General features: G+C 41.0%; 1 protein-coding gene across 6 annotated transcripts in view; it reads right to left on the reverse strand.

The window, feature by feature from the left end:
* The window catches only part of Prmt3 (protein arginine methyltransferase 3), an 80,073-nt gene that overhangs the window by 56,206 nt on the left and 11,112 nt on the right, over positions 1 to 12,755 (reverse strand). For all 6 annotated transcript variants that reach the window (XM_052762561.1, XM_052762562.1, XM_052762566.1 and 3 more), the window contains 2 exons: positions 11,681 to 11,746; positions 3,664 to 3,785 (listed from right to left, as the gene is read on the reverse strand). In XM_052762561.1, coding sequence (XP_052618521.1) covers positions 3,664 to 3,785; positions 11,681 to 11,746 — 188 coding nt within the window. The remainder of the gene's footprint in view (positions 1 to 3,663; positions 3,786 to 11,680; positions 11,747 to 12,755) is intronic.

The following is a 12,755-nucleotide window of genomic DNA, read 5'->3' on the forward strand; positions in this document are numbered from 1 at the left end:
AAAGTCATTACTGTGCAGAGGAACTAAGGACTATCCCAATCACATACTATTTTCAGATCAGGCATGGTGTTATGTGTTTGTTATCACAATACTCATGAGGCTGAGACAGGAGAATTGCCACAAGTTCAGGATTGACTTGGGCTACAAAACAACAAACAAACAAAGAAAACCAAACAAACAAGCAAAACACAAAGCCACCAGCAGAAAAAGAAAATTTCTTGTAACCTTGCCCAAAGTTACTCATACTACTATATGCTTGATGACGAGCATGTATTTTTCAATCTCTCCTTTTCTGCAATTTAAGATGATAGAATTAAAATGACCATCTCAGGAAGCAAGCTGTAGATTAAGTTGCTATCTAATTAAACCACGTTCTCAATTAGAGAACATGCATTTTAATTACATGGAAGTTTTTCCTGTGCTGAAGAGACTCGCCCTAACATCAAGGCATTACTGTACGTTAAAGCATTCATTTTAAAGTATATTTTGCTGAAACACTTATACTTGGGTGACCATGATCAACAATATGTGAGGGACTATGCTTGCTAATTCTCAGACCATCTTGAACTCACTATATAACTGAGCCTGGTCTTGAACTCCTGGCAGCTTCAAGGAGACAGGAGGCTCCAGACCCGAGGAGGGCGACTTAACTGGCTTTGAACCTGTGATGTCCTAGGTGTTGAAAATTCATTAATCTACTCACTCACCAGACAGGTGCACTGGAGCCCCTCATGTCCCTGCCGAAGCAGAGGAGCTGGCATTTCAGGAAGCCTATGTCAGTTCTATTCAAAGTGTTGCTAAGTGTCCACCATCATTTTGTTTTGCAGGTGTTAGGGAAGAAAAGATGAAAGTCTAGAGGACACTTATATAAACAGGACAGCAAGTCAAAACAGGCCTCAGTTATTCTCTTTACTCTGTGGTGTTAGGGTCAAGCCCAGGCCTCACATATGCTAGGCAGATGCTCGGCCGCTGAGCTACACACCTCACCAGGCTTTTCTTATCTTGTTTAATACACTAGACAGAGGCAACATGAAAGACTGCGCCTTCCATTTCACACTGGGGCTGAAAGTACCACACTGTGAACATGAGATAGATCAGCTTTCCCATGAAAACTCTCCAGCTACGTCAAAGTCTGAATGATGAGCTAGCCATCCATGGCTGAGTCAGGGAGAAACCAGAGAAATGGCAAAATACAACCAGCAGAGATCTGAGAGTGAACGCAGTATGTAACTGTCTGGCGGTTGAATAGCTTTGCTATCCTTGTGTAAGTTTATGTTTCTGAAATGATTACTCTCTGCACAGTTAAAAACATAATAGCAGGAAAGTAATTCCTTTCTCTTCCATGTTTTAGTTTTATTTGCTATACTAACATCTCTGAAATCCTAAGTATATTTTTCACACAGGCAACCTCAGAACAGGTGATCACACTATTTTTACACTTTAACACACTGACTCAAATTAAATAACTAAAGTGTATCTCACTCTAAACTCAAACTAAAGAAATGTTAGTAGTTTATTAGTAAGTGGGAGAACCTATAGTTTGAGCACTGTTGGTAAGTTACTAGTAATTAATTTGAACTAAGATTCAATACATGATTGATGATCCACTTACTGATATGGTGTATTAGATAATGTTAAAATTCTCCCACAAAAATAAATAACAGGATAAGTAACAGGATGGGCTGTGATAGACAAGAACATAGTCAGAACTGCTGCAGCTGGGCATCATGATCCATGTATCATGTATGGCTGAAACAGTGGATTAGGCTACACAGCTATCTAACAGTTTCAAGAAAATTAAAATGTAAGTTTTAGCAAAACATGCCTGATTTCCTCTGTGGCAAATGTCCACATTGTAACTTAAGCAAGACCACCTAGCACAGTGAGATAAAGACTATAGAAACATCAGTATTAGGATACAACTATTGCCTCTGAAAACATCCATCCTTAAAAAAAACACAAAAAACCTAAAGTGACAAGGTATTCATTGAACAAGCAGCCAGAGGCAGTGCCTGCCACAGCACTAAAAACTGTGACAGGAAGTTACTTCCTCGGCCTGGATGTCCACCTACCTCTCTGCTCCCACCACACAGATGCAAGAGAAGCATGTGCAGGGGCACCATACTCTAAAATCTACTGCTTGCTTGAGATGTCACTGTCACCCTCCATGAGTGACAGGTCATGACAAAGTGTTAAGATGACCACAAAGGAAAAGAGACTAAAAAGCAGCTGCCCTGTGTACCACAGACACCTTCCTTCCTGCAGTGGTGCCAAGGCTGTGTTACCAGCCGGTGGGGCTTTGGGGAAGTGCATGGGTAATGAAGGCACAGCCTTCATCAGCAGGTAGGTAAGTCCACCTCATGATGTCACAGGGACATGAACTAAGGAGCAGGGACTAGCTAGAAGAAAGAACCATACCTTGAAGATGAGACCTTTCCCCCTGGGTTTCCCCTGACCCATACCATCAAGTGAGTTTTCCTCCACACCCTTCTAACACAGTATTCTGTAGTCAGAAGGTTTTAGCATTATCCCACAGCAGTATTCTGCCTCAACTCCAGCATAACAACACAAATCCAGCTGATCTTGAGCCACGACATCTGAAACAGGTCAGCTGGATTTGTGCTGTTATGAATTAAGCTCTCCTGCAGAACAGAGCTCATCATGGAACTGAAACCTGAACATGGACACATAAATTCGGGCTGGAGCAATGGCTCAGCAGGTTAAGAGCACTGGCTGCTATTCCAGAGGCCCTGGGTTCAGTTCTCAGCATGCACATGGTGGTTCACAACTGTCCCAGAACTACAGTTTCAGAGGCTTCAATGTCCTGTTCTGGCTTCTGCAGGCACCAGGCATGTGCACGGTACACATATATACATACACACAGGCCAAACACATCCAATTTTCCTTTAAACTAAAAAAAAAAGTTTTAAACGTGTTTGTAAACTTGAACACTATACACTTGAGTTCTACAGTTCAGATACAATGAATGTGAACATGATCATGTACAAACATGTATCTAAAACTCTTGGGAACTGAAACAAACTATCCTTTTCCATCACTTTAATAAAACACAAAATTCAATTGAAAACACAGGTGGTCCAGTCCTGCAGGATCAAGCTAGTGCATAAAGTAAGGTCTTGCACATTTGAACTTCTGGCAAAAGTACCTTCCTATAATCTTACTACCAACAGTGAGTTTTTGTTAATTGTTCTAAAATAGCTTTTCCTTGGGATAGTGTCTCTCATGTTTGTTTGTACAAGCAACTGAGATACCTGCTAGATGACCCCTAGAGTGACAGTGACTACTTAACTGTGCATCATATAAATAACTTTAATATAACTGCTGAGTCCTAAAGAAAGTATCACTGACAGATTTGCTCTGGGGCATCTTGTGTTAATATCATCCTATGATAGTTCCTGGTTTTATATTATAATCAGTATCCTCTGGGTCAAAACAGCATAAAAACAATTCCATAACAACTGTCAGGATGATTTGGCATGTAGCTCCAGCTCAACACAACTTAAGATTTTATTGTGCTGGTGGATTTCTGTAAAAAGACAAATATCTTGACTATCTTTTACTAGACATTTACTAAAAATTAGGAAATGTGTAAATTTTCAAGTCCAAAATTAATTATAAATTGAGTGTTAAATACACACCTACCTTATGATATCCATAGCCTGGTAGAGGATTTCAGACTGGTCAACTGCAATCACTTTCTTTGCCCCAGCTTTGGCAGCAAACATGGAGAGAATTCCAGTTCCACACCCAACGTCCAGAACAACCTGGAAAATAAAATAGCTACTATTGAGGACGGCCTCTATTTCCAACTGCACAAAATGTGAGAGTATTTTGGGATAGGAATATCTCTTGATTAAAAAGTTTAACTTTATTGATCAAATATGGTAATTTCTATGTGCAGAAACAACATATTATGGGTTATTTTAAAGCAATAATGGTGCAGTTGGCCACGGTCTTCTACAATTAGGCCAACAGTGCTAAATTAAAAGACATTTTGCACAAACTGAGTAACTCCATTGCCAACGTAAAGGTGCTTTACCCTGCTAATTGCTAGAGTCTAGCTGAGGCTCAGTGGTTCTAAATTTGGGTAGAAACAAGCTTTTCAAGTTTGAGCAAAGGAATTAAAGTAGATCCCATACAATTTAGAAACAGTTACAAAGGCAAAAGGGCACACTGGACATGAGGGAGGTGACCAGAAGGAAGGGCTAGGGACATGAGTAGGGAGGAAATCTGCCCAACACTTTGCTTGAGAATGTCACAGTAGTATCTAATGCCTTCTATGCTAACCTAAGAAATACCTGGAGTAAACTGCCAGGCTTTAGATCTTTCATTGTCAGTGACATGGCCACAATGCTATAAATTTGTCCCAAATAAGTACCATTCCAGGGCCCATCTACTTTAAGCGCTAGGTTCTGATCTTGGTGAGGAGTTCACCAAACAAGCCAAAACCCTATCTTTGTAGTTTTGAGATTGGATATCACTGTAGCCCAGCCTGACCTTGAACTTGCAATTCAGTCTCAGTCTCCTAAATGCTGGGATTATAGGAGTGTACAACCATGCCTAGCTCCCCAAGTCTTTGTCTTAATACAATTCTTTTAGAGAAATGAACAATATGAATAAAAGAATATAAAATAATGCCAAGCAGTGATGTAATACAAACTGGAAAAATATTAGAGCATGGGGAAAGGAATACACTCCTTTTAAGTTTTAAATAGGTTGGAGAACACCTCTTATTCATATGATTAGAGAACCAAGTCTTAACAGGACTGTGTTATGCAAAGATCTAGGTACATAACTGCTGTGGAATAATCTTTTTGTACCCTGTGAAAATGTGTCTTTGCCAAGGCACCTTCTGATCCATTTCACAAAAGGCTAAGTGGCCAATAGCTAGGCAGGTAGAGATTAGGCAGGACTTATGGACAAAAAGAGAGCGCAAGGAAAAAGAGGGCGGAGACACCAGTCAAACACAGAGAAAGCAGATGAACATGCTGAAAAATGGTAGAGTGTAGATAAGAAATATGGGTTAAGTTTTAAGAGCTGGTTAGTAACAAGCCTAAGCTATTGGCTGAGCAACTATAATTAATAATAAGTCTCTGTGTAGTTATTTGGGGAGTCGGTGGTCATGACAAAAAACCCTGCCTACACATAACCAAGGTGACATCCACAGGGCCAGTCTACTATGAGGTAAGACTGGAACAAACACCCAGGACGTGTACCAATAGGACAAGCACAAATAGTATCCTCTGTATTTATATGTGAACTATATAAGAATATTGTTTCTCATTCTTTCTACTGAGTTGCTAACTTTCTTCTTTCCAATGTAACCTTACATCAGAGTTCTGAGGAATGGGGATGTAGTTCAGTGGGAGACTGTGCACACACCCAGCACAGGGTTGAATTTCTTGCAACAGAAATAAAACAAGTGATTCTTTAGAAGTTAAGAGATTATTTATAATGTGACTCAGCTGCTGTGGAACACTTTCTCTGAGGGACAGAAATGATATCTAACCCCTTCGTGAGGGTACCAAGACAAACCATGGCTCAGAAGTCCAACTTGGAAAGACAGTTCATGGGACTTACTTACAATTTCCCCACAGCTGCACAGATGGAGTCCCCCTTCAGCTAATCTTCTTCCCTCTACATACTCTAGCACCTCCCCAGACCATGGCAAGACGATGCAGGAAGGGGAGGCTGGAATCTCAGTGAGAGCCCAATGACCCTCTGGACCTCTTCCTCCCATGAGGCAACATCATCAATCTCTAAGAATTTTTATTATCATTGAAAACAAAATAATTCTGTCAAGTTCCAAATAAAATACACCAAAACAGAGAGAAAGCAGAACACATAGTACAAATGTACATTGTGGCTACATGCAGCATGACAGTGTGGCAAAAGCTCCCCAAAAAGTTCATTTTTGTGGTGAGTACAGAATCCACAGCATCTCCCAAAATGCTCATTAAAATACAATTTGTAGAATTACAAATAAAAGGTTGGAAAGGGCCTGAGAAGCTTGATCATATGCTGCACTGGTAAAGGTGTCTAAGGACATTGGATATATAAACAATTATAATGTATCAGGGAAAGATAGTCCACACTGCTAGTCATTCGGGAAATGCACATCTGAATTATAAGAACTTCTCAGACACGTTAGCTACAAGACAGAAAACAAACTAAAGTTAGCAAGGACTCAGAAGCCTTGTGCATGGCTGGGAATGGAAGAGAGAAAACCCACTTTAAAAAACTATGTGGCAGCCTTCAAGACAATTCTACTTCTGGGCACATCTCCAAACAAAGAGGGTAGGCTCTCAGAGGGCATCTCAACATCCATGTTAACAGCAACAATATCCACAACAGAGTGCAGTATGGAAGTAAACTGACCACCCACAGACTGATGGATGGATACCAGGGCATATTTAAGTATCATCAGTTTACCCAGCCTTAAAAAGGAAGGGAATTCTGAGATATGCTCCAATATGAAGTCTTTGGAGCCACTGTTATGTGAGACAGAGAGCACATGATTCTACTTACGTAAGACGCTTAGAATAGTCACAGCAGTAAGTAAGAAAAATAATGATGTACAGGAGCCGAGGGGAGGGGAAGTGGGGAGTCACCAATGTAGAGTTTCAGCTTTGTAAGATGAACACAGCTCTAGAGATGGATGGTGTGATGGGCCACAGCATTTGGACTGTACCAAATACCACTCAATTGTACACTTAAAATGACTAAGAGGAAAAATTGGTCTATTATTTAATCACACTGGAAAATGGGAGAAGAAATATTAATAAGGGATAATTTCTATAAAGAATAACTGCACAAAAAGATTTAGGATATACAAGCATAGTTCAATTAAGAATGTGTTTTCAGGCTGGAGAGAGAGTTCAGTGGTTAAGAGTGCTTGCTAGGCAATCATGAGGACTGGAGTTCAGATCCCAGCACCCATCCAACAAGCCCAGTATTGCAGGCATGCCTGCAACCACATCTCTGAGTGGGGAAAAGACTGGAGGATTTCTGGGGCTTGCTGGCTTCCATCCTTGCCAATAAAATGGGAGCCCCAGGGAATGTGACTCAGGGGACTGGGGTGAGGGGGACATGATACAGGAAGATACTTAATGCCCTCTACTAGCCTTGGGGCCTGTGCTAACAGGGACATACCACACAAATCACACACACACACACACACACACACACACACACACACACACACACACACACACACACACGCTTTCTTATTTAATCCTCATTTTTCAAACGATCAAAGTAAATTCCAAAGAGGAAGAAGCAGGTCCAGGACCCCACAGCTGGTGAATCATGTGACTGGCTTCTAATACAGGTCAAGTTGCTTCCAGGGTCTAATTATACTCTCCATTGAACTTTAGTAGTTAATTACATCTAGCTGATAACTGAGTGATCAGACAGGCAAAACTTGACAGACTCAGAAAAAGTAGTAAAAATAACAAAATAAGTTGGTGCTACTATATAAAATGATAAAGGAAGTTGATTTCCTTTTTTCCAAAATAAATAAAGCGAATTAACAAACCTTAACTGAAGACAGAAGCCAGCAGCATAAAAAGGCACCTGACTGGGAATTTCTTCAATGGACTCCAAACAAATTAATTATGAGCATGGGAGAGGATGATTAAATGTCACCCAAAGTTAAATTAATTGAGCTACCATATGGTCTCCACAGGAGTTTTGAGAATTGAAACAATATTAAGAAAGGAGAGAAGATAGGGAGGGAACGGAAAAGAAGAAAAAGACCATTTTTAATTACAGCCACCTTAAAAACACAACAACCGTGCCCTGTGTGTTTGTGAAGATGTGGTGCCACAGGAGGCTGTGGAGGTCAGAGGACAACCTCAGGTGCCATCCTTGCCTTCTGCTAGTTGGGAACATCATCTCTGTTATCTCCTGCTGTGTGCCCCAGGCAAGCTGTCCAGAGCTCCTGGGAGTCTCCTGGCACTGCCTCCCTTTGCCCAAGGGGCTCTTGGGTTACAGACCTGCAACTGCATCTAGCTTTATGTGGGCTATGGAGATTCAAGCTCACTGGGTCCTCATGCTTGCACGTATAACCATTCAGCCATCCCCGTCCCATAACAATACTTTGAGAAACACATCTCTACTATGCACTGTACAGTATGATATAGAAGCCCATGTTGTAACATGAAGTTTATTTAAAGGGGAAACACAGTAATAAAATGCAGGGGAAACATAGTAATAAAATGCAGGAAAAAATGAACTTCATGGACTTTTAAAACAATGACATATAAATACATAAAAGGGGAAAATAGTAATAAAATGCAGGAAAAAATGAACTTCGTGGACTTTTAAAACAATGACATATAAAAACTTACATGACCATGCCACACAGCAACAACCACATACGTATGTGAGTTAATAGCCACAATGTAACTAACAAGTCCCACCCTAACTACCATCTCTTTTACACTGACACACTGCTTCTCAATGCAAAGAACAAGGCTTGTAAGCACTACACTAGAACACAAAGCCTAGGGTTTGCTTTTTTTTTTTTCAGTTCTGTTGTTTGAAGACATCAATTAACCTCCCTGTTTGAAAGTAAACTTAAGACAAACCACAGGTAAAGCAGACAAATGACATCTAGTTCCATGGTGTTACACAATGACCTATACATTATCAGATGCACTTAAATACATGGTACTGCATCCTCTACAGGCATAGCCACAGCCACAGTGCAAGAGGAGATAAAAGCTGTAGGCTATTTAATGTCCCTAATCACAAAAACGTGTGTCCTTAATGTGCCTTAAGAAGCTAAAATAGTTCACGTTACAGTGACTTTTGAGAAACCACAAATGCCAAGCAAAATTCATCACACTGATAACATTAATGGCTAAGACCTTGGGCAAAGCAGCAAGGAGGTGCTCACACTAGCTTGCCATTTCCTTCCTTGGACAGGCTCTCTCAATAAGAGAAGTGGAATATCATAAACCGACTCCACAGTTTGCCATGGTTTGTTGATGAGGCAAAAGTACCATGTTTTGTTTGTTTGTTTGATTGTTGTTCTCTGTGTGTGTGCATATGTGCATGCACATGTGTGTCCAGATGTACATTTACATGTATGTATGTTTGTACATAGAGGCCAGAGACTGACTTGAGGTGCCTTATTCTACCACTCTCCACCACTTGAGCCCAGAGCCAATGACTCAGCTTTTCTAACTAGCCAGCTTGCTGCAGGAAACCCATCTGTGCCTCCAATGCACCTAGATCTCAGCACTTGGTAACTACACGGATGCTGGGAATGTGAACTCGCTTGTGCGGCGAGTTCTTTAGCACTGATCCATATCCCCTGCACAGACACACACACCCACAAACATACACACACAAATACACACACACAAACATACATACACGCACAGACACACACACCCACAAACATACACACACACAAATACACACACACAAACATACATACACACACACAAACATGCACACTCATACATACACACACAATCACACACACACACACACACACACACACCATTGCAACAAAGAAACTATGAGCAAAAGTCACTGTGTGCAGGTTCATGAACTTAGTAAGAACTCTTCCTAGTAACAAATAACTTATTTCAAAAAACTAAATCCTCTGATAACTAGTATTTGATCCCTTCTACTCCAGAGTGCATGAGAGAACAACTTCTAAATCACCGCTTCAATTCCTACAGCACTCACAACACAAAGCAATGAGAAGACGCCTCAAAGACAGGAGGGTGCTCTGACAACAGCAATCATCAATGAGGAAGGACCTGAAAACTCAGTCTGCAGGTGAGGCACACGGCAATTCCCCACGTGCCCGGATCATACAGCTGGCTCCTGCCTGGCCAGACAAGGACCACTTCATTTCTACACAGCTTACTAGGTTAAGAAAAAAGTAAAAATAAATAACAACCTGCAAATAACCAAACTAGAACTATAAAGTGACATGTTCATGGGCTGATCCCATCTACAGGCACCTGCATGCACATGGCACACATACAGACAAGAAGGTATATACATGTACACAGAAAAAAAAAGGAAAAATAGAAATAGAAAATATAGAAAGCCATTCCAGACATGCCCCAGTGTGTGAACAGAAGCGGCTCTCCCAACGAAGGTCTCCACTCTCTGCTCCTCCAAGACAAAAGCCCAGGAAATAATCTACAGGAGCTTGAAGAACTAAAAACACCTCTGAAAGAAGAACCATGGAGGGAAACTCCAGGAAAGATATTCTGATGGCAGAACTGGTAACTCCTGACCAAATTGGGGTGACTTCTAACAAAGACAAACAGAAACATGATGCTTTAGGCAACATGCCAATGTAGAAAGGGAAGGAAAGGACAGAGTGGAGAGAAGAAAATGTAAGAATTTGTGAGGAAGGATTACTACACACACACACACACACACACACACACAGACATGTACATAAGCACACATACATACATATATACACATGTACATACACAGAGACACACACAGATGTGTACAAGCTCACACGTGCACATACATACATACACATATACACACACACACAGATATGTACATAAGCACACATACATACATATATACACATGTACATACACAGAGACACACACAGATGTGTACAAGCTCACACGTGCACATACACACACACACACACACACACACACACACACACACACACAGAAAAAGAGACAAATGCACACCAAGACACAGAGAGAGAGACACACACATAAAGTATATGATCATCATTTTATAAACAACATGGCTGTCAAGATGGCTCATCAGGTAAGCTTGGGTCTGATCCCTGGGAACCACATAGAGAAAGGAGAGCCAGGCGGAGTGCTTTAATCCCAGCACTTGGGAGACAGAGGCAGGTGGATCTCTGTGAGTTCGAGGCCAGCCTGGTCTACAGAGCTAGTCCAGGACAGGCTCCAAAGCTACAAAGAAAGGAGAATGGACTCTGGCAAGTTGTCCCTGAACTCCATCTGTGCTCATACACTCATACACACACACACACACACACACACACACACACACACACACACACACACACACACCAGGACTGGCGAGATGGCTCAGTAGATAAGGGCACTTGCTGCCAAGTCTGACAACCTAGAACCTGTATGGTAGAAGCACAGAACCATCCTGTCTGCCACAAGCACTCTGTGGTACGTATATGCCCACTCCACCATACACAATACATACATGTAAAGAAGAGAGAGAGAAGAATAAATAAGTAAAATGTACTAACGTCTTGAAATAAGTTAGACAGTATTAAAACTGATTACAAGATGTCCCATAAAGCATTTAACTCACAAAGGACTAAACCTTACAGAAAAAAAATTCTAGCTCTTATATTTCACTCTAGTCAACATTATGAATTTTTAACCATACAACACAATAGAATAATAATTAAAAGTGTGCTTTGCCATGGGGTTTATCTGATACATTCCAAGCACACAATCACCATAAATCAAAAACTATAATCTATAGACTATTGGATAGGCGAAGTTTGACTAGGTTCTATTTTTGTAATGAACGACTTTCAGCTTTACAAAAGACCCCCTGAACATCAGACTACAGCACCACACAGCAGTGCATCAAAGGCCCCTGGGAAGCAAAGCCTGAGTCAATCATCCAGGACGGACGGTTCAAGACACTCACTCACCTTATCTTTGAAGATGTGTGGGTTTCGGTATATGAAATCTCTGTAGCTTTCTGTGCGAACTTTGTCCTAGAGTAGAGAGCAAAGCACTGTGTTTACAGGGACAGTCTGAGCAAATGAATTCTTCTATGAAATTATGGCTACTGTATTACACACTGCTAGCTTCCACAGCTATGTTCGGCCTGGAAAACTGAGCTATTTAATTTTTTTTCTTTCTAAAAGAAAACAATAAAGAAGAAAAATAGCAACACTTAAAAATTTTTATATGAAAAGTATCAGTGAAAGTTAGATCTAGCCATTAGTTTGAAATGTGCATGTCTTTCTCTTTCCATACATGGTCACTGTCAGACTCAAGTGGTGATAAATAGTAAGAGAAGGCACCCTTTAAGCTGAGCCTGGCTCCCGGCACTGAAGCTACGTGAAAATTAGGAACAGAAAAAATAAAATAGATACATGAAAAGGTGAGGTACAGGGATCATGAATTCACACTGATGAAGTTTTTCTAAGAAAGCCACATCAGCATCTGATTTATAGTACTACTTTGTTTCTAGAAATGTCTACAGTAGGAAATGATGCTTCAAAGCCTGTAGGCCTAGAAGGAACTCATGTGAAGCCTGCAGTATCCATTACCAGACTCCATGCTCAGGAGTTCCTCATAAGCTGTTACCATGCAGGCCTGCAGCATCCTCACATTCCTGCTGGCTGGTGACCTAGCTGCATCCCCAAGTCAGACACACACACACAGCCTGCAGATGAGGAGAGGAAGAGCTCTACAGCCAGCAAGGAAAAATGAGTATGGTAAAGACAGGTGTCACCAAGTGAGAAATTCTAGCTTTGGGTTTCACATAAAAAATAAAAATAGTCTGTTGGGCAGTAGTGGTGCACACCTTAATCTCAGCACTCAGGAAGCAGAGACAGGTGGATCTCTGTGAGTTTGAGGCCAGCCTGGTCTATAGAGCAAGTTCCATGACAGCCAGGGCTACACAGAAAAGCCTTGTCTCAAATAAATAAAGTAAATAAATAAAAATAGTCGACCCTCTGTTACCTGTGTGCGTCACTTTTAAGGATTCAGACAAAT

The sequence above is a fragment of the Peromyscus californicus genome, unplaced genomic scaffold (genome assembly GCF_007827085.1).
Source record: "Peromyscus californicus insignis strain IS unplaced genomic scaffold, ASM782708v3 Scaffold_4__1_contigs__length_199733344, whole genome shotgun sequence".
NCBI lineage: Eukaryota > Metazoa > Chordata > Mammalia > Rodentia > Cricetidae > Peromyscus > Peromyscus californicus.